At 38.6% G+C, this 21,080-nt stretch overlaps 1 protein-coding gene across 1 annotated transcript in view; it reads left to right on the forward strand.

Moving 5' to 3' along the window:
* The window catches only part of SLC15A5 (solute carrier family 15 member 5), an 84,775-nt gene that overhangs the window by 43,324 nt on the left and 20,371 nt on the right, over positions 1–21,080 (forward strand). Inside the window, exons 6-7 of the mRNA XM_021092295.1 lie at positions 2,223–2,411; positions 14,060–14,191. Coding sequence (XP_020947954.1) covers positions 2,223–2,411; positions 14,060–14,191 — 321 coding nt within the window. The remainder of the gene's footprint in view (positions 1–2,222; positions 2,412–14,059; positions 14,192–21,080) is intronic.

Below are 21,080 nucleotides of genomic sequence, written 5' to 3' on the forward strand. Positions count from 1 at the left end.
CAATTTCACTTGATCCAAAATCCCAGCTCTAGGTTGTTGATTCATTAAACTTTCTTTCTTAACTCAACCGATCTTCTAACCTATAATTCACATTTTCAGTTGTTTTTTTGGGCACTATTCTTTGGATTACCCCTTTGTATCTCTCAAGTCAAAATCATATTTATTTTTCTCCATATCAAATGTGAGTCTTATTTATACTATTGTCACTAGCATTGTTTCAGTCACCTAGAATCATAGTCAAAAGTTGACATCTGCTTCCTCCTTGATCCCTGTTTCAGTTGCTGTGGTTTTATCAGTGGACTCCATTGCATCTGATGTTTCTACCATCTCTATTTCCTAGAAATGGGAAACCTAATTGTAACTCAAGCCTCCTTTATACTTTATTAAGATTATTTCTTCACTTCCTAACCATCTTCCTCCTTTCACTATCACTCCCATTCTATCAACCTGCACATGGCCTTTAGAGTAATCATCCTGAATGACAATTCTAATCATTTCACTTGTGTCTAATGTCATCAATGATTCCATTATCTTCAGAGTAATTTCCAAATTCCTTAAAAATATATTAAATGCCTCTTATGATCTGACCCCAATCTATCTTTTCCCCTGATTCTCAAATAACTTGAGTTTCTCACCATTCTGCAAATTTTTCTGACACCCTCACAATTGGTGCTTTTGCTCAGCCATTTGTGCTGTCTTCACCTCCTCATATTGAAGCCCTTTTTTCTTTAAAGCGTAACATGATGTATCTCATTTGTCCAGCTAGAAATAAATTCTCCTTCTTATAGTCTCCAATAGAATATGGTTCTGCAATGATTGAGAACAAATATTGTTTTATCTTACATCCTCAATGGCCCTAGCATACTGCTTTAGATACAGCAGTAACAGAGTAAATATTAAAATGAATTGACATTTTAGCTCCCTTTCTGATGCCAAGTAATCTAGAAAAATTATTACCTTAAATGTAGATAACATTAAAATTACTTTTTTAAAAATATGAGCTGTTAACAGAACCAAAATCTCTACTTCATTATAAATGGGCCTTCATGGAACCTAACTTAAAGCAATAATAAAGTCTGAAATTCCTCAAATTTGCTGTTATTCACATTTCCTCCTTTTTTTAAAAAAATACCCTCTATTTCTTGAGGGCTCAGTAAAGAGCAGAATTTATGGATACATTGAAATGCTTAGATATAATCAAAAAATTTACCTACCAGTCTCTCAATAAACCAAAACAAACACTAAGCTATTTAAACATAAGATTGATTTTTCTGAATTGAAAGCTTTGCCTTATCTGAAATTTTATGCAAGTTAGCGAAATATGTCTATCTCTAAATCGCAAGTAAATTTTATCAAGCTAAAGTTTGCCACTGCTCTAACAATGGGATTAAAGTCCAGTAATATGAATGATAAATTGAGAAATGGAATGGTTGCAGTAGATATAAAATGTAACAAAATCCCACTCACTTTCAACCAAAATTTCCTGGACAATTCCTTAAAAGTGAAGCAAAGAGTTGGACTACTATCTGAATAATTGCTTCTACTCATATGCTTTACCCAGCTAATTCACCTATGACCTTTTTTTTTTCCTAAACAAAATTTCCTAAAGCAGCTCTAATAGCTGCTTTACTTTTTCTGCAAAAACTAGAGAAATGTCAGAAAACTGAGGCCTGATAACACAAGTTATTTCAAAACCATTTTAAAAATAATTAAAATCATATAAAGACATCACTTTATTTTAAATTCCCCTAAATCAGTTTGACTCAGATATATCTAAAAAAGTTATCAGACTGATATGCCTTACCTGAGGATAAAAGTCCAAAACATTACTGTATCTTCAGTAATAATTTGCCCAGAATTGCTCCCAGGAAATGTTGCAATAATACCAATACATTATCTTATTTAAATCCCACGGCCATTCAACAAAGCAAGTATCATGAACCCCATCTTAGAGCTGAGGAAAGTGATAATGAGGTTAAATAACTGAGGCCATATAGCCAGTAATTCAAGAAATAGGGGCTTAATGCAGCCATTTCTGAGAGATCAGAGCCTAAGCACAGGAAAGTCACACAACACTCCTGGCATCTGGATAACCCCAGAAAAGCAATCAAAAAAATGTTGAGGAAACATCCTCTAGTGTCAATACATAAGAAATGCTGTGGCCTATTACACTGATTTGGGGCTCTTTTAAATTTTTTTTGTTTTGTATTTTTTTTCTTCAGTTGCTGGCAATCTTTCTGCAGCACTGTCTGTGATGGTAGCTGGCTTCTTTGAAATACACAGAAAGCACTTCCCTCCAGTGGAGCAGCCTCTTTCAGGCAAAGTTCTCACCGTTTCTTCCATGCCCTGTTTCCACCTGGTTCTTCAATACGTTTTACTTGGAGTGGCTGAAACCATGGTCCACCCAGCTTGTGAGTACCTGTTTTTTCACTTCCTGTTGGAACATGGGGCGTCTTCACACAGAACACATCACCTCAAGTGGTTGGAGATCTACTCATGTCTTGAAGATTTTCAACAATGCTTCAGAACAAGCCTAGGTATCATCCTCATTTAAGAAAGCATATATAATTTCTTTTCTTTTCTTTTGGTCTTTTCCATCTTTTTAGGGCTACACCTGCAGCAGATGGCAGTTCCCAGGCTAGACGTCAAATCGAAGCTGTAGCTGACAGCCTGCACCACAGCCACAGAAACTTGGGATCTGAGCCATGTTTGCGACCTACACCACAGATCATGGCAACACTGGATCCTTAACCCTCTGAGCAAGGCCAGGGATTGAGCCTGCATCCCCATGGATACTAGTCGGGTTCGTTAACCACTGAGCCACGATGGGAACTCCATATAATTTCTTTTCATTCCTTTACCACACATTAAACTATTAATTCTACCTGAATGTAGACAGAATGTAATGAAAGATTTGCTAACCTGATTAAAAGCAGTAATCATGTGGTCAGATATAGGACTCTGCTAAAATGTAAAAAACACAGCCAGTGTACTCAGATGCAAAATTTCCTCTTCTCTTCTCCCTTCCCTCTTCCCACCGCCCCCATCCACAGATAAACTCACATATATACTCCCTCCAAAAGTGACATTTGTAATGTACTTTGAGAGTATATAAATACGCAAATGAAATGAAAATTCGAGCCAATTTTCCAGACAATTTGATGTCTTTAAACTACACTAAATTAAGTGTGGTCACTAGTGTTTCATAAAATAGGTTCAAAATAATTTTATTAAATATCAAATGTTTTCTGGATTATCTAGATTGCTGATATTAATTAAACTAGCCACTCGAAAATTCATCAAACTATTTCAGTGACTTCTTGCAATACAGCAATGTGTGTTATGTGTGTGTGTGTGTGTGTATTTATCAATGTATGATCTATTGCATTTGATATTTCTACCTTCCTTATATTTCCCTGCACTGGGAATCCTGATTGTAATGCAAGTTCAATTATACTTTACCAAGATTATTTCTATAACTTCCTAACTATCTTCCTACCTCCAATATCCCTCCCATTCTAACTACTCAACTCGAAACCTCTTGAACAATTATCCTAAATGACAAGTCTAACCATTTTACTCATCTAAAATCTTCAATTTATTATCCTTGGTTATTCATAAATTTCTTAAATAAATATATATTTAACATATATGCACATATACACATTGACATATATGAAACCAAGGCAATCTTTGAAAAAAGTCAAAATAAGCTTAATTAATAGTTGGTGTAATTACAGTCATCATATGTATGTTAGACTTTTTTTGTAATTTTAAACCAATTCATTTCACATATTATGCATGAATAAGTGATTTTATGATATTCTAAGATGTGGATATCACTGTTTGATCCTACTAATAATACAAAAGAAGTACAAAAGCATGCTATCACACAAATGTTTGTAATTTTCCTGGTATTTCCAGAAAATTGTTGGAAGTAGTCAGCCAAAATTTTATAGGCTAGAAATTGAAGAAAGGCAATGCATGAAGGTGATGCATGAATACAGTCAAGAAATTCCCAGCCAGCTAAGCAACTGTGGTTCAACATATAAAAGCCAGAGAGGCACTTATGACCATAGACTGTCTAAAAAGCAGATCATGTAACATAAATCATTTGGTTTACCCATCCCTGATTTACCCATCTGGAAAGTATGGTCCAACTAAGTCAACTGACTTATCTTCTATAAAAGTCATGAGGCAGGGGCCAGACTTTGTTTTGATTTCCAGTTCTGTCACTTACTCCATGTGTGATCTAAAAATTCACTTAACCTCTACCTTTCAGATTTTGTTTGTTTGTTTGTTTTTCCTTTGTCTTTTCAGGGCCACACCTGTGGCATATGGAGGTTCCCAGGCTAGGAGGTCTAATTAGAGCTGTTGTTGCCGTCCTATGCCAGAGCCACAGCAATGCCAGATCCAAGCCTCATCTGCAACCTATACCACGCTGGAGCCTTAACCCACTGAGCGAGGCCAGGGATCTAACCCACAACCTCATGGTTCCTAGGCGGATTCATTTCCATTGCACCACGACAGGAACTCCTCTTTCGGATCTTTAAAGTGGAAAAATATAAATTATAATTCTTTCCCATATCACAGCCTCAGTGTAACAGTCAATGGGAATGGAGCCTACCCCTTGAGAATTACATGACATAAAATGTGAAGGGGTGTTTTGAACTATAAAATCAAGAATCACTATTCTGGAAGGCAGTACAGCATAGTGGTTAGCAACTATGATCTTAAAGTCAGACTGATCTGAATTCAAACCCAGTTCTCCCACTGACTAGTTATATGACCTTGCAAAATTATTCCACATTTCTTTTTTTTTTTTCTTGTTGTCTTTTTGCTATTTCTTGGGCCGCTCCCGCGGCATATGGAGTTTCCCAGGCTAGGGGTCTAACCGGAGCTGTAGCTGCCAGCCTACGCCAGAGCCACAGCAACACGGGATCCGAGCCGCGTCTGCAACCTACACCACAGCTCACGGCAACGCCGGATCGTTAACCCACTGAGCAAGGGCAGGGATCGAACCCGCAACCTCATGGTTCCTAGTCGGATTCGTTAACCACTGCGCCACGACGGGAACTCCTATTCCACATTTCTGAGCCTTTCTCATCATCTATAAAACGGGGAAGGGATGTTGTAAGGACTAAGTGAAATATTTTATGCAAAGGAAAAAGCAGGTTGTCTCATATATAGACAGCACTCAGTAATTAGCAGCTGTAATGTGTGCTGTTATTACTGTTAATGTCTTTCATGTGAATTAATAATCCAAGACTCAGGCTCAAGCACAGATGTCCTTCTCAGAGCTCTTTCTACCACACCTCCCCCAGTTGGAGCACCAGGAGGCCTGAGGGTGTGAGCATCATGTCTGTCTCACCAGTCATCCTGGGTCCCTTTCACCTCAATCCAACAGCAAGTCTTAGTCTTTACTCTGAAATATCATCTAAATCTGACCCTGTCTCACTGTCTCCTATGTCATCCACCTGGTCTCCAATCCCAATTCTTTCCGAGCCTCCTACCTTGTCTCCCTGCTTCCCCTTCTGTTCCAGGAGCCTTTTCTTTTCAAAACAGCTACGATGCTCTTTCTAAAACATCAGTCCCATCATTCCCCTGCTTAAAATGCTGTAATAGGAATTTGAAGATAAATGATTCAAATTCCACATGATTCGGGCTCCATGTACTACTGCAACTACATTTTATACCATTTTTCCTGTGAACACTTGACTAGAAATTTCATGATTACACATGATTTGGCCTCCGTGTACTGTTCCGACTACAATTTTTTACCACATTCTCTGTGAACACTTCACTAGAAATTTGATGGTCTTCATTCTGCCTCTACGGCGTCAAACTTATTTTTGCTCCAGGTCCTTTGTACTTGCTCTTCTATCTAGAATCTCCTTTCTTTCCTCTGTTTTCCAAGTGGCTGGCTTCTCCTCATTATTGAGTTTTCTCAAAGATCAACTCTTCAGAGAGGATTCCCTGGCTATCCTATCACTTTCCAGTCCATTATCTTGTTCCATTTATTAAAGAACACTTGTCAGAATCCAAAATGATCTCATTTATAGGTCATGTTTATTGCTTACCTCTCACCATGAGAAAGTATACAGTCTTGAACCTTTTCAAGATGAGTACATTTTCTTATCTTGCTTGTTCATCTCTGTATTCTTCTGTGTTCTGCCTTGCTGAAAAATGCACATACATGGTAGGTGATAAATACATTTTGACTGAATAGCAAATGAATGAATGAAATATACAGCTATTTCTATTTGAGTATAATAAAGATATATAATTCAAAATACTGACAATGTCCTATGTTGTTAGCACTGAGAAAGCAAGCACAATGGATCACTTCCCAAATTTCAGTGGATATTTTTCTCCCTAGTAAGCCATGTTGTACATTGGAAATGATCTGCAAGAAAACAAAATAGGAGTTCCCACCATGGCTCAGTGGTAACAAACTCAACTAGTATCCATGAGGATGTAGGTTCAATCCTTGGCCTCACTCAGTGGGTTAAGGATCCAATGTTGCTGTAACCTGCAGTGTAGGTCACAGACGTGGCTCGGATCTGGCATTGCTGTGGTACAGGCCAGCAACTGCAGCTCTGATTCAGCCCCTAGCCTGAGAATTTCCATGTGCTTCAGGTGTGACCCTTAAAAAAAAAAATTCAAATTATGTCTTAATCATAGCAGCGTATGCCCCAGCTATCTGATAACCTGTGTTTGTTTATTCAAAAAATATTTTGTGGGTGTCTACAATATGCCTGACACTGCTCTAGAAACTTAAGACACATCAACTTAAAAAAAAGACAAAGATTTCTGCCACTGCAGAATTTATATCCTACCAAGGGGACAAAGATAATATACAATAAGCGTAATAAATAATTAAATTACAGAGTATGTTAGAAGGTGGTGAGTGCTATAAGAAGGAGGAAAGACAGAGCAGGATAAGGGGCCAAGAGCCAAGCAGGGAGGGAGCAGGTTGCAGCACAAAGAGACTGATCAGGATAATAGAGAAAAAACTCATGGTTGCTAGAGGGGAGCAGAGGTGAGAGAGGGATGGATTGGGAGTTTGGGATTAGTAGATGCAAACTATTTTTCTTTTCTTTTTTTTTTTTTTTTGACTTTTTAGGGCCACACCTGTGACATATGGAGGTTCCCAGGCTAGGGGTCAAATCGAGCTACAGCTGCCAGTCTATGCTACAGCCATGGTAATGTGGGATCCGAGCCACATCTGCAACCTACACCACAGCTTACAGCAATGCTGCATCCTTAACCCACTGAGCGAGGCCAGGGATCAAACCTGCATCTTCATGGATGCTAGTCAGATTCATTAGCCACTGAGCCATGACAGGAACTCCAATGCAAACTATTACATAAAGGATAGATAGGGAGTTCCCATTATGGCTCAGTGGGTTAAGAACCCAACTAATACCCATGAGAATGCAGGTTCGATCCCTGTCCTTGCTCAGTGAGTTAAGGATCTGGTATTGCCATGAGCTGTGATGTAGGCCACAGACATGGCCAGGATTTGGAGGTATTGTAGCTCCGATTTGACCCCTAGCCTGGGAATTTCTGTATGCACCAGTGCAGCCTTTAAAAAAAAAAAAAAAAAAAAAAAAAGGATGGATAAACTACAAGGTCCTACTGTATAGCACAGGGAACTATATTCACTATCCTGTGATAAACCATAATAAAAAAAATGAGAAAGAATATATACATATATACACACACACATATATATAATTGAATCACTTTGCTATACAGCAGAAATTAACACAACATTGTAAATCAACTATACTTCAATAAAATATTTCTGTTCTAAAAAAGATTCTTGTTAGGATAGACCTCAGTCAGAGGTGACATTTGAGCAGAAACTTGAAAGAGTTGAGGGAGTCGGCCACATGGATACTTGGAAAGAACATTCTTGCTGGAAAAGTAGTCAGTAAATGAAAAGATGGGAGTGTGTTTAATGAGAAATTGCAAGGGGTCTCATGCAGTTGGAGGACCAAGGAAGGGAAAAACTGGTAAGAGATGAGTCAAAATGGCCATTGTAAAGACTCCAACTTGGGCTCTGAGTGACATGGTATCACTTACACTTAAACAAACAAATAAACAAACAAACAAAACCCCCAAAACAACCCTCTCTCTGCTATGGAGAATATACTGTCCATAGATTGATTGAAACAGTAGTCTAGGGAAGACAAATGAGTGTCTCAGACCAAGGAAGAAGCAATTAGGTAGTGACGAATAGTCAAAATTTAGTCATATTTGAAGACAGACAGACCACTAGAGTAAGAGAGAAAGAGGCGAGTTAATAATGACATCAAAGTTGATGACCTGAGCAATTAGAAGGATGGAGCTGACATGTGTAGAGAGGTAACAGGCCACAGGCGGAGGGAGCTTCGAGGAGAAGATCATGTGTTTCATGTTGGATATGTTGAAAATGAGATGTCAAATGGAGATATCAAGTAGGGCATTGGATATTCAAGCCTGTAATTTGATACGGAGGTAGGGGCCAGATGCAACCTGAGAGTCCTAAGCATTCTGGTGATATTTAAAGTCATGTGACTAGCTGATACCAACAAAGAAGTCAGGGGACATAGGAAGTCGGACAGAGTAGAGGATTCAAGAACTGAACCCTGAGGCACTCCCTCTTTAAGACATTCAGGAGAAGGGTAAGAAATTTGCAAAAGAGAGAAGTGGCTACTGAGAAAAGGAGAAAACCAAGAAAGCAATCCTAAAAGTCAAATGAAGAGAAGGTAAGATCCAGGAAGAGGGAATACTCGACCATGTCAAATGCTGCTCATGGACCAAACAAGATGAGGACTGAGAATTGACCACTGAATGAAGCAATTTGGGGGTTACATGTGATTTCGACAAGTGCTTTTTTATGTCTGGAATGAGAATGCACAAGAGCCTGATTAGAATAAGTTTAGGGGATAATGGGAAAAGAAAATCAGAGACAGTTCATTTGAAAAACAGGGCTGCAAAGGGAAACAAAGAAATGAAACAGGGAGTTCCCGTAGTGGCACAGTGGAAACGAATCTGACTAGGAATCATGAGGTTACAGATTCAATCCTCAGCCTCGCTCATTGGGTTAAGGATCTGCTGTTGCTGTGAGTTGTGGTGTAGGCTGCAGACACAGCTGGATCCCCAATGGCTGTGGCTGTGGCATAGGCCAGCAGCTGTAGCTCTGATTTGACCTTAGCCTGGGAACTTCCACATGCCACAGATGCGGCCCAAAAAAGCAAAAAAAAAAAAAAAAAAAAAAAAAAGAAAGAAAGAAAGAAAAAGAAATGAAACAGAAGCTGACAAAGGAATGGGGTTAAGAGAGGGTTTTTTATTTGTATTTGCTTTGAGGGAAGAAAATGATGGTCTCATACATTATTCTGGTGGGAATGATTCAAGAGAGAAGGAAAGTTGATGGTGTCAGGAAGGGAGAAAATACTAGGTTGAAAATTTGGCTAAAAGCACAGTTCATCAACGGCAACAGTTTGGAAGGCAGAATATGTGGAAGCAGAAACTCATGGGTATATAAATAGGGTGTGGAGATTCTATGGAAATTCCCTTCTGGCCGATTCGATTTTTTCAGTGACGTAGGATACCAAGCCATTAGCTCTGAGTGAGGATGGAGGAGGACATTTGGGGAGTTGGAAGAGAGAAGAGAGGCATGACGTTGTTGGCTAGGACAAAAGGGGAGTGGAAGAACTACGGAGATACATGGAATGTTGCCTGGGAGCATGAGGAGGCCATTTGAAGTTTGTGGGAAGGAATTTAAAATGAGTTGGTCCGCAGTTTTCTGCAGTCACATTAGGGGTGCATGGATAAAGTAGCAAAGAGGACAGGCAGTGAATTGTTTTGCCAATCAATTTCCAAAAAGCAAGAGACAGCCAATGAAACAAGGGCGTGTGGAAGAATAGGATTCTAATAGTTGACCATGGAACTTAACTTAGGTAAAAAGAGTAGTAAGAACATGAGAGCATGAAAGAGGTGAAAATACTGAAAGGAGTCATGGAGGAGAGGCCCTGAAGGAGGGCCAGCATTTGTGTGTGTGTGTGTATGGTTGAGCAGTAGAGAGTAAACTGGGAAGGAAGAAGGCGGAAGTTAGAGGGGTGCACAAAGTTAAGATTATGGAGTGGTGACAATTATTACTCTGGAGTATGGGTTGGCAAATTTATTCTTAAAAGTGATAGAGAGTAAATGGTTAAGTTTTGCATGCCAGCCTCTGTTACAACCACTCGATTCTGTCGCGGTGGTGTATAAACATAGACAATACACAATGAATGGGTGTGGGTGTGTTCCAAGAAAACTTTATTGATAAATAGGTGGCAGGCTGGAACTTACCTGACTATAGTTCACCACCCCCTAGTCTGCGGTACAAGATTCATGGGTATGAGTGACTAAGGTTGAGTGGAGGACAAGGACATTGGAACTGAGAAACCAAGATATGGCAGGCTGGAAGGTTGTAAGGATGAGCTACACATATGTGTGCATTAAAATTGCCAAGAATTGAGTGAGAAGGAGAACGAGAAGGTGTGCCCATGAGAGAGGAATGGGTGCCTTTGAATGATAGAGGAAAATGCCCTAGAGATAGGCAGCTGACAGCACAAAAGAGGTGATCTAATTGGATAGCATGAGACTCAAAGCCGAAGCTTTTTAGGAATGAGGAAGGAATAATGATCTGAAAATGGCCATAGGATCAATTTCCATTTTCTAGTTTTCTCCATGTGTTCAAAATAACCCCTCACCAAATGCAGTAAACACATTTTAACTGTTTAAGAACAACCTGAGTAAAAAAGAAATTTCCAGCAATGAGCCCCCAGTACCAGGTGCCTCAGGAAGGCAGTTATGGGCCTGAAGTTTGTAGATTCCGCATACACTGTGATGGGGCCTCTTTGCAGACACTAACCAACCTCCACCTGGAGGCCCATTTCAGCTCTCCCTGGCAAGAAGTCCAGCTTTCCCACACACTGAGTATTTTTTCACTGTATCTTCAGAGTAGAATGAGAATTTTAGAACAGTGGCCGACTTGTTGACAATATCTCTACTGCAGTGTTTGCAAAGAAGTATCATGGAGCCTAAAACATCAAGTTGATGATCACCAATGTGGAAAATGATCAGAACACACAAGGAGATGCCTGGAATTGGAGAGCCGAGGACTTGAAAAGCTAAGTCCTATAAAAGGGAACCAGAGGCTTTCAAAACGACAAAAATGACACCAAAGAGAGATTAACCAGCAGGCAGAGAGCTGCCAAAGTGTGTTCATGAATTATATACCGCACCAGAAGTTCTAGCAAGAGAAAAGCACAGGATTAATAATTAACTAGCAAAGTAATAATGGGCTTGTTCGTTCTGCTTTTTCCAAGTGAAAGAAACTGGCTGACCTTGTCTTTCTGCCCATTGTTTGTCTCCTCGTATTTAGAAGGAGGAGTTCATAAGCCAAATGATTTTTATAACTGTGAATCATTTCTTCCCAAAGCCTCTTCAGTGTTTCCCTTATACTCTCTCCTTTGGATCTTCCCGAAACACTTGCAAACTTGGCTAGGGCTCCTGCCGGTGATTTGCACTGCACTGGAGAGCTCTGATAACCACGGCCCCTTGCTGCCAATATTTGAAGCCCTTCTTCACAGTATTGTGTTTATCACCATCATTACCTTCATTTCTAATAACTATCTGTGGTATTTAAGTGCCTGGTTAGACTGCCCTTAGCATTGCGTGGATCTCTGCGCTCTGCCCTCCCAGAGTTTAAAGTCCGGGAAAGACGTACTGATGCCTTTTCCACCCTCAGCCCTGGCACTCAGCACATCCGCAGCACAGAGAGAAACTCCTTTAAATGTTTGTTGAATGACCGATAAAAATGTGCGTAACACACAGAAGGCAAAACTGAAAAGTTAAATGACTGCAGGAAGGGATGTTAATACGTGTATGCTAGATGTTAGTAAGTTCATTTACAAATGCTGGACAAATTCAGTTTTACTGCAGAAAACTACAGGGAAACCAGAGGTGAAGTTTTCCTGAGAGGAAAGGGAGAAGGTAAGAAAATCGCTTTCTTCTTATAGAGAGGGAAACTAAAAATTTACTGTTTATGGTATAATGGGTTTTATCACCACTTTAAAAAAAATCAACTGTACTTCAATTTTTCAAAAATGTTATTGGAGTATAGTTGACTTACAATGTTGTGTTCACTTTTTTTTTAAGAGCTTAATGTTTATTTACAATCTCTCATTGTAGAAAAATTTGCAAAGTTCAAAAGAGTAAGAAGAAAAATTCAAAATCCAATAATTCAGCCACTCAAAGCTAAAACTATTTATAATTCTTTAATGCTTCTTGCAATTTTTTGCCACTTATATACAAAAGAGATTAGTATCCATGTTCCAGACTCAATAATTTTCCACACATGGCCAAACTCATCTCATCTCTGCCTTCATTCACATACTCTCTTCCTCCTCTTTGTATAATTATGAAGCAAATCACAGCTATCACATACATAATATTTTAGCTTGTATTCCTAAGATTGCCATGCATATTTTAACATAGTTATGTTGATATGAAAGTACAAAATTATATATACTTATTTCATTTATTTCTAATATCAAAAATCATTTTAATTGAAATTTTAAAATATAAATATATTTCCATGATATTTCAACTTCCTTTTTTTTTTTTTAATCTTTTTAGGGCCTTACTTCAGCATATGGAAATTCCTAGGGGTTGAATCGGAGCTACGGCTGCTGGCTTACACCACAGCCACAGCAACTCAAGATCCCAGTCCCGGCTGTAACCTATACCACAGCTCACAGCAAGTCCAGATCCTTAACCCACTAAGCAGGGTCGGGGGTAGAACCCGTGTCCTCATGGATACTAGCTGGTTTCGTTACCACTGAGCTACAACCGAGAACTCTATTCTCTCAACTTCTTGCCACCTTCATTACTATCACCTCAACAATAACTTGGGGGGAAAAAGATTACCATTTTGGAGACCCAATGCTTAAGCATTTCCTTAAATGAAATCATTTAAATGCATGTAAAGGGCTTTGCACAATGCCATGCACAAGTAGGGATTATTTGATTTAGTAAAGTTAACATTGTTAAAAGTAGCTAACTTTATTCACTTCCTTCAAGTCAGCAATATAATAGGTACTTTACATATATTATAGCAAGTAACTGTTGCAGCACCTCAGTGATGATAATGAAAAATGATCTTACTCCCATTTTTTAGAGAAGAACACTGAGGCTTGGAAAGTTTAAGTAACGTAACGTAAAATCACAGAGGTAGGAAACAGTTGACCCAGGATTTTAGCGTGAGCTTATTTAAGTCCAGAGCCCATGCTGGTACCTCCATGCTAATTTTTCATGACAAATTCAGGTTTTCCATAAGGAATCTAATGATTTATGTGTAGAATCACAGAATCATTGATCTTAGTGATAGACTATCAGGTTACTATCTGATGCAAGCTTAGCTCAGTCTGAAATTCATTAGAAAGGTTCAAATCAGGGTGAAATTTGGGTGAACATATCAGGACACTTGACCCCAAGTAATAAAATTTTCCTTGTACCTCCACAGGAGTACATTTTGCCATTCTTTTTCTACTTGCGGAGACTGACTGGTAAATTGTAATGTGATACCCTCTTATTAAAGTAACTTTTTTTTTTTTTTTTTTTTTTTTTGCCTTTTTGTCTTTTTAGGGCCGCACCCATGGCATATGGAGGTTCCCAGGCAAGGGGTCAAGTCGGAGCTACAGCTGCTGGCCAATACTATAGCCAAGGCAACTCAGGATCCGAGCCACGGCTGCGACTTACACCACAGCTCACAGCAAGGGCGGATCCTTAACCCGCTGAGTGAGGCCAGGGATCAAACCCACAACCTCATTGTTCCTAGTCGGGTTTGTTAACCGTTGAGCCAGGATGGGAACTCCATTACTAAAGTACTTTAACAAAGTCTAACTCCAAACTTGCCTGTATCACTGAACTTTCTTTGAGGTATAATCAGTACCAATTTGAATAGTTTCTAGGAAAGCATTTTAGAGAGAATATTCTAAATTCTGATGTCTTTTCTTTTCAGTCTCTGTAATATCATACAGATTTGTTCCAAGTACCATCAGAGGAACATTAATGAATTTTTTGACACTGTTCAACGGATTTGGTTGTTTCATGGGGGCACTGCTGGTGGAGCTGGTCTACCTCATCTCAGAAGGTAAAATACTTGCATGGTATGCTTATATATACATTGATTTGATGACTAGAGAATTGAGAAACAAAACCTTAAGAGAGGGGCTTTGCCAGTGTAGTCTTTTTTTTTTTTAATTGATCCACTTTTGCAATTAAGATAGAATTAAGATAGGAAATAGACTCTTGCTGTATTCATTAATTTCTGGGAATTGTTTTTCTTTTGATAGGATGAGGTAATTACAGAATGTCACTTCTCATGAGACCCTGTCTGCTGTCTTTCTTTAGTGTATTTTAAAACAAACTGGTGATTATATTTTTATTAGGTCTTTCAACAGGGCTATTTTTAATAGCTGGCATAGATAACCCTCAGAAAAGGTAATTCCTGTGTAAATATAGGAGGATGGGGTATCTAGATGATACTTTATTCAGAATATTGTCCACACAACCAAAGAGAAATTGTGAGTTGAATAACAACTGATCTTAGGAAATTTTCCCTATAGATATTTTGGTCAGGAGAAACAACCCATCTGAACATTTCACATGCAACATAAAAAGTACTACTCTTACATGTGCTGGCAGAAAAATCAAACAGGATGACATTAAAGATTAGCTGTCACAGTGAAATGTCTTTGGCTGTATTTTAAATCCACAGATTTTTTCCTCTATTTGTTCTGAGATTTTAATACAGCTTAAAATTTGTTAAATTTCTTTTGCTTATTTTATGGGAAATAACTGCAAACATTCTTCTCTGCTTTCAAAAATACTTATAATTGTACATTTAAAAATAGCATCATAAAAATGTTCATTTGTCTTCTCTACGAATAATTTATCTACCTCCGAACCAGGGAAAAAATAACTTTTCTGAAGGATAAACCCCTTTTAACACTAGGTCTCCATTCAAAAAATATTTGTGGAGGACCCACTCTGTTCCAGACACCCACTCTGTTTGTTTTTGGTACATGGCAAACAAAATAAATTTCCACACCTCACAAAATACCCAGGGGTAAAGGGAAGTAATACAATTAAGTGATAAATTCAATGACAGCTATAGTGGAGTTCTAGGGAACAAATCTACAGTCCTTGTTAAGATCAAACCCTGTTCTTAGTTAACTAAGAAAGTTAAGCCAAAGCATGTATTGAATACTAACCATATGCCAGCCCTAAATTTTTTTTTCTACTCATAATAATACTGTGTAACATCAAATCATATCCTAATAAGTGAGCATCTTACAATTAGATATCATCTTAGAGATAATATAGTCTAACTGTACAAAAACTAGAAGATATACCATCATTTTCTAGTGCCCAGAAAAATCCTCTACTTTGAGGAGTAACCTGAGTCTACCCATCTGTTGATAAGTCTATTCCACAGAATAAGCCTACTTTTCTATCTGCATGGCAACTCTTTAAACATTCGATAAATATTTGGAGGAGTAACGTGGTACAATGTCAAGAGAGTAGGTCCTTTGTCAAACTATATGGATTCAAATCCAGGGAGCCTAGCTGTATGTCCTCAGTTTTATGCCAATACAACAATAAATAATTCATCATATTGCTGAGAGGATTAACTAAAATATGCACAATAAGTGCTCAATAAAGACAGCTACTATGATCCCCTTCTATTTTACAGACAAACCACTCCAGTTTTTTCATATTACAAGATTCTCTGATTTTTCACTATCAAAACCCCTCTGTCCATCAAACAAACAATTTGTCAGTATCTTTCGTCAAATATGGTTTCCAGAATCAATCGCAGTACTCAAAATGGGTACAGCTAAGATAGATATGTTATTTTTATCAGCCTTCTCTCTCCCCCTCTCTCTCTCTCTGACTGCCAGAAGTGATGGTGGAGACTTTTTCAGTAGTTGCCTCATGCTTATGGTCAATTAAAACCTGAAGGTTTTTTGTTTTTGTTTTTGTTTTAGCAGTTGCTCTCATTCAATTCTAATCATCACAATTTCTTTTTCAAATTAAATGCAAGACATTATCTCCATCCTTAATAAATGTCAACCCATCATCCTAAATAATCAACATTTTAAAAACTTGAGTTTGTCATCCAGTGAATTACTGATCTGTGCTTCTTTACCAGCTTTGTGTTGCCTGCAAATTTCGTAAGCAAGCTCCTAGACTCCTTCCAGGTAACTGATAAAATTGGTGAACTGGACAGGACCAAATATAAAGCCTTGTGGAAAATTCCCAGAGACCTCACTGCAAGTTAGTTACAAACAACGAATCTTCCCCTTTCCGATATATTCAGCTCCCACTTTACCTAATTGCTATCATTCAGCCCACATTCTTCTCCATCATTCCCAGAGTGACATCACAGAAGACTTGGTCACATGTTCTTTTGGGTGTCGGATATATCTGAATTTGTGACAGTCCCTTTAGCCATCAGAACAGCATTCATCAAGAAAGGAAATGAGCTTTATTTAGATGACTTGGTTTTAGTGACCCTAAACTGATTTATGGGGACTAATTAGGGCCCCTAAAAAGAGTGACCCTTTGACTGTTTGCATGACTTCAGGTAGGTCATCATTTCTTAAGACAGCTTCCTCTTATTTAAAAAAAAGGAAACGATGCCCTTCACTTTTTTCAGAGACGGCAAGAGGATAAAATTAAATAATGTATTTGAACACTTGCATGCCAGAGATTATTTTAAATATAAAATAATGTTTAAAGTGGCCCATTTGGTTAGAAATAAGATTGGTATTTTTAATCAAACAACCAGACCAGTTTTTTGTTTTTTGTTTTCTTTTTGACAGAACCAACCATAGTGAAATGAACACTATAGCTATATGTTGAAACATCCCACTTGCCTCCACATTCCATTTAGCATATAGGATATTTTAAACCTTTAAGGATTTGTGTCAGCCGAGGATGTGTGTATGTGAGTACGTGTGTGTTAGCAGATGATTGGAAAAGATGATCAGCTATCACAGTCTCCCCATCTCCAGGTTGCATTAGTCATTTTTAGCAGCATGATGGAGAATGGTGTGAATGCGGTAAATTCAAAAGATTTCTCAAAACTTGACTGTGCAGACAGATAACTGTTAGAGTGACATTTTCAGTACAAGCGAGAAAACTGATCCTTCTGGGATATCTAACTCTGAGTGCTTTAAAGGAGAAGATACAAGACTAAACCCATCCTCCCACACTAATCATTTCAGGAATAGTTTATCTAAAAGTAGCAATGCTAATAAAAGGGAGTGAAGAAGTCAGTCAAACTGCTTATTTTGACTCTATGCCATTAGCAACCAGATCAATTTTCTCACATGCGTGAGTTACAGCTTACCTTTTGACGAAAATAACAAAGCAGAATTCAGTGACGAGTGACATCTTAGTTATGGACGTGTAGGTGATTGAAAGATCCAAAGCAAAATGTCTCGGAGAAAAAGGATAATTGGGCAGAATCGAGAGGTCAAGGGACACATCTTCCAGTCTCTGTTAGTCCTTCCTCTTCAGAGCCCAGGAAAGAAGCAAAGAATTTAGTTGTTTAATTCCCACCAAGAGCATTTTAAATTAAAAATGTAATCTTTTAAAATTCTCATTTAAATAGCTATGATTATTGAGACCACTGACAGCCATGTCAGCATGAATCACTAAGTCGTTCTTGAAACAAGAATTTTTTTTGCAGTTGCAAGAAACTTGAAAGAGGAAAATATTTGTGCATCTAGAGAGCTATTCAACTGGATTTCATGGGTTCATGCTTATTTTCTGAGACATGTTTCTTCAAATTCACATCAGTGCTTCCTCAGGTCCAACTTCGTAAAGATTTCGAGATGACAGATTTTGAGAGCCAGAAGGGAGAAGAAATGGCCTGCTACCCTATGATTCACCTTTAGACAGGCCATATTCTTCGTAACCGTCAACTGGTATAGTACCACTGTTCCCACAGCTAACATGGCAGGTCCCCCAGTGCTCCAAGGGCAAACCCTGCTCTTGATCCTCAGTGAGAACCAGCCAAGAAATCCTCCTAGTCCAACAAGATTGTATAACCCAGAAGCGACTTATTCTACACCCTCAACCTTTGGCTCCACACACAGAACCTTGGAGCTGCCAGCTGGCCTTTGGGGTTCATAACAGCATTGGGGCAAAATCCAAAACACCCTCGATATGGAGGGCAGCTATCCATTTCTGCTAGCTCAAAAGAGGCAGAAAGGTTAGAACTTTGAGTCAAACAACTGAACTCAAACTCAACTCAGCCCTTAATAAGCTGTGAGGGCTTGAACACTAGGGGATCAGAACAGACCTCCCCAAGATGTGCCCCTTTGGCATATGGATTCTTCTGAGCTAAAGGCAGCGGAGACTCTATTGCCCCTCCCTTAACTTCATAGAAAAATTAAATTGGCTATTTTTCCCAGAAAAAAAGTTATTACCAGAGATAAATCTTATCTCTGGTAATAACTGATCTATATGGCAGGGCAAACATCTAATTACCAAATATCTGCTCTTCTTCTGATCATCCTGTGAATGACCTTCCTGTCCTTGGAAGGCCCATATCCCATTCTTTACATTAGGATGGCATATATACCACACTTTTCTGTGTCTGAAACTTTTTATGTGTGGGGGGTTTCCATAAGGCAACAGAGATCCTAAATGACAGCAAAAAGTTATACTTAATTGACATTTTCAGGACATTACATCCAAAAAAAAATCAGAATATACATTCTTTTCAAGTGCACATGGAACATTTTCAATGATCAACCACATACTGAGGCACAAAAATAACCTCAACAAATTCAAGAGTATAGAAATTATTTCAAGTATCTTCTCTGACCACAATGGTATGAACTAGAAATCAACCACAGGAAAAGAAATGAGAAAAAACTGACTACATGGAGACAAAATTAAATTTGATTTTCTCCCTGTTAATCTGTCTCTCATGTCAATTTAATTCTTAGACCAGTCAGAAGAACCTAGAAGGATGGAGGAAAGTACTGTCATCCCTGATAGCAAGTTACTTAACTTTTTTGAGTCTCTATTTATCCATCTCTAAAATTATGTCCCTAACAACTTTGAAGACACCTATGAGGACTAGAGGAAGTAGATATAAAGGTGCACACAAGTAATGATTTATGTTGTAATTGCTATTGCAATGCCGAGTGACCTCAGCATTTTCCAAGTGGGCTAGGATTATCTTGAATATGATATTCTAGTTTGGCACTTTAATAATTATTCAGAAAAGAATGTGTTCCATAAATGCAGAGCTTAATTGCCCTATTCAGCTTCAATTCCAAGACTGGATTAGGATGAGATGAAATAAAGGCACATTCTGAAATTCTCTTGGCCTCATGGACCCACCCATCATTAGTGGAGCTCCCTTTTCATGGCAAACTTACATGTCTATAGAGAGTTACAGACACATCCATGTTCATGCTAAGAGTGCCTGGAAATGTGCTGAAGTTGACATTAGAAGGATAAGTAGTATTTGACTTGGTGAGCATAAGTGTGAAGTATTTCTGGTAAAAATTGCATACCAAGACCTATAAAAATAAGGAATCACTGGTCCATCAGAAGAACTCAGAGGAAGATCAGTAACCCAAAAATTTCAGGGAGGATGGCATGAAGTCAGGATGAGGAAGCATAATCAAAATCATGCAGGATCTTTGGCTTAGAAGTATTTTTTAACACAAAAAGAAATTATAAAGGCATCAGGCAAGTGACATGATTTATTTGTTTTAAGATCACTGTGGATGCAGTGTAATTTGGAAAGAAAAAAACGGCTTGGGATAAGCAGGAAGGGCTCAAATGAAGTAAGAGACTAGTCTACAGAAGTAATGAACTAGTGAGAAAGAAGGCAGATGAGAAGATGTGGATGGAAATAAGCTTGATTTTAGAGGTAGAATCAACAGTACCCAGTGAATGGTTTTAACAGAGTCAGGAGGCAGTAGGATGCAGGACACAGGAGTAGTAGCAAGGAAGCATTCCAGTGTCTGCCCAAAGCAACTGAGTGGGCAAAGTTTTTATTTACCAAATGGAGAACACTGGAAGACAAACAGGTCATTGTTTAATACATTGTTTGATCTACCTATGAGACATCCAAATGGAAATATCTGGAGCTCAGAAAAAGGATCTGGGTTAGAATACAATTATGAGAATCTCTGGCACAAAAATAGCATTTGAACCCATGGAAGTGAATAAAATTATCTAGTGTGAATATTAAGAACAAGGAGAAGGAGCTCCTGTCATGGCTCAGCGGAAACGAATCCAACTAAGAACCATGAGGTTGCGGGTTCGATCCCTGGCCTTGCTCAGTGGGTTAAGGATCCAACGTTGCCGTGAGCTGTGGTGTAGGTTGCAGACAAGACGCAGCTCGGATCTGGTGTTGCTGAGGCTCTGGCGTAGGCCAGCAGCTACAGCTCGGATTAGACCCCTAGCCTGGGAACTTCCATATGCCACGGGTGCAGTCCTCAAAAGACATAAGACAAAAAAAAAGGAATGAGGAGAAAAAGGACCTGGACCTGAAGAGCCTCAATATTAGAGGTTAGATGGAGGGAAAATGGCCAACCAGAGAAGAAAAGGAGCAGCCAGAGGGGAGGGGGAAATACACATTTGTGTGTGTCTGTGTGTGGTCACTGAAGACAGAAGAGAAGACAGGAGATGATGAAATTGTATTAAATGCTACTATGAGATCAAGTAGAGTGAAGACCGGAAAATATCCAAAATTTAGCAACATTATCATCACTGATAACTTAAGCAAGAGTCACTTCAGGAAGGGAAAGAAAACCAGATTGAAATAGGATCAAAAATATCTAGTAAGTGAAGAAATAAAAGGCATCACATCTAAACAAGTCTTTTGAAGAACTTTCTTTGAAGAAGAATTAAAAAATAAAGTGGTGGCTGGAGGAAGCTGTGGGTAGATTTGCCAGATTTAGCAAATAAAAATACAAGACACCCAGTTATATTTGAATTGC

The sequence above is a fragment of the Sus scrofa genome, chromosome 5 (genome assembly GCF_000003025.6).
Source record: "Sus scrofa isolate TJ Tabasco breed Duroc chromosome 5, Sscrofa11.1, whole genome shotgun sequence".
Classification (NCBI taxonomy): Eukaryota; Metazoa; Chordata; class Mammalia; order Artiodactyla; family Suidae; genus Sus; species Sus scrofa.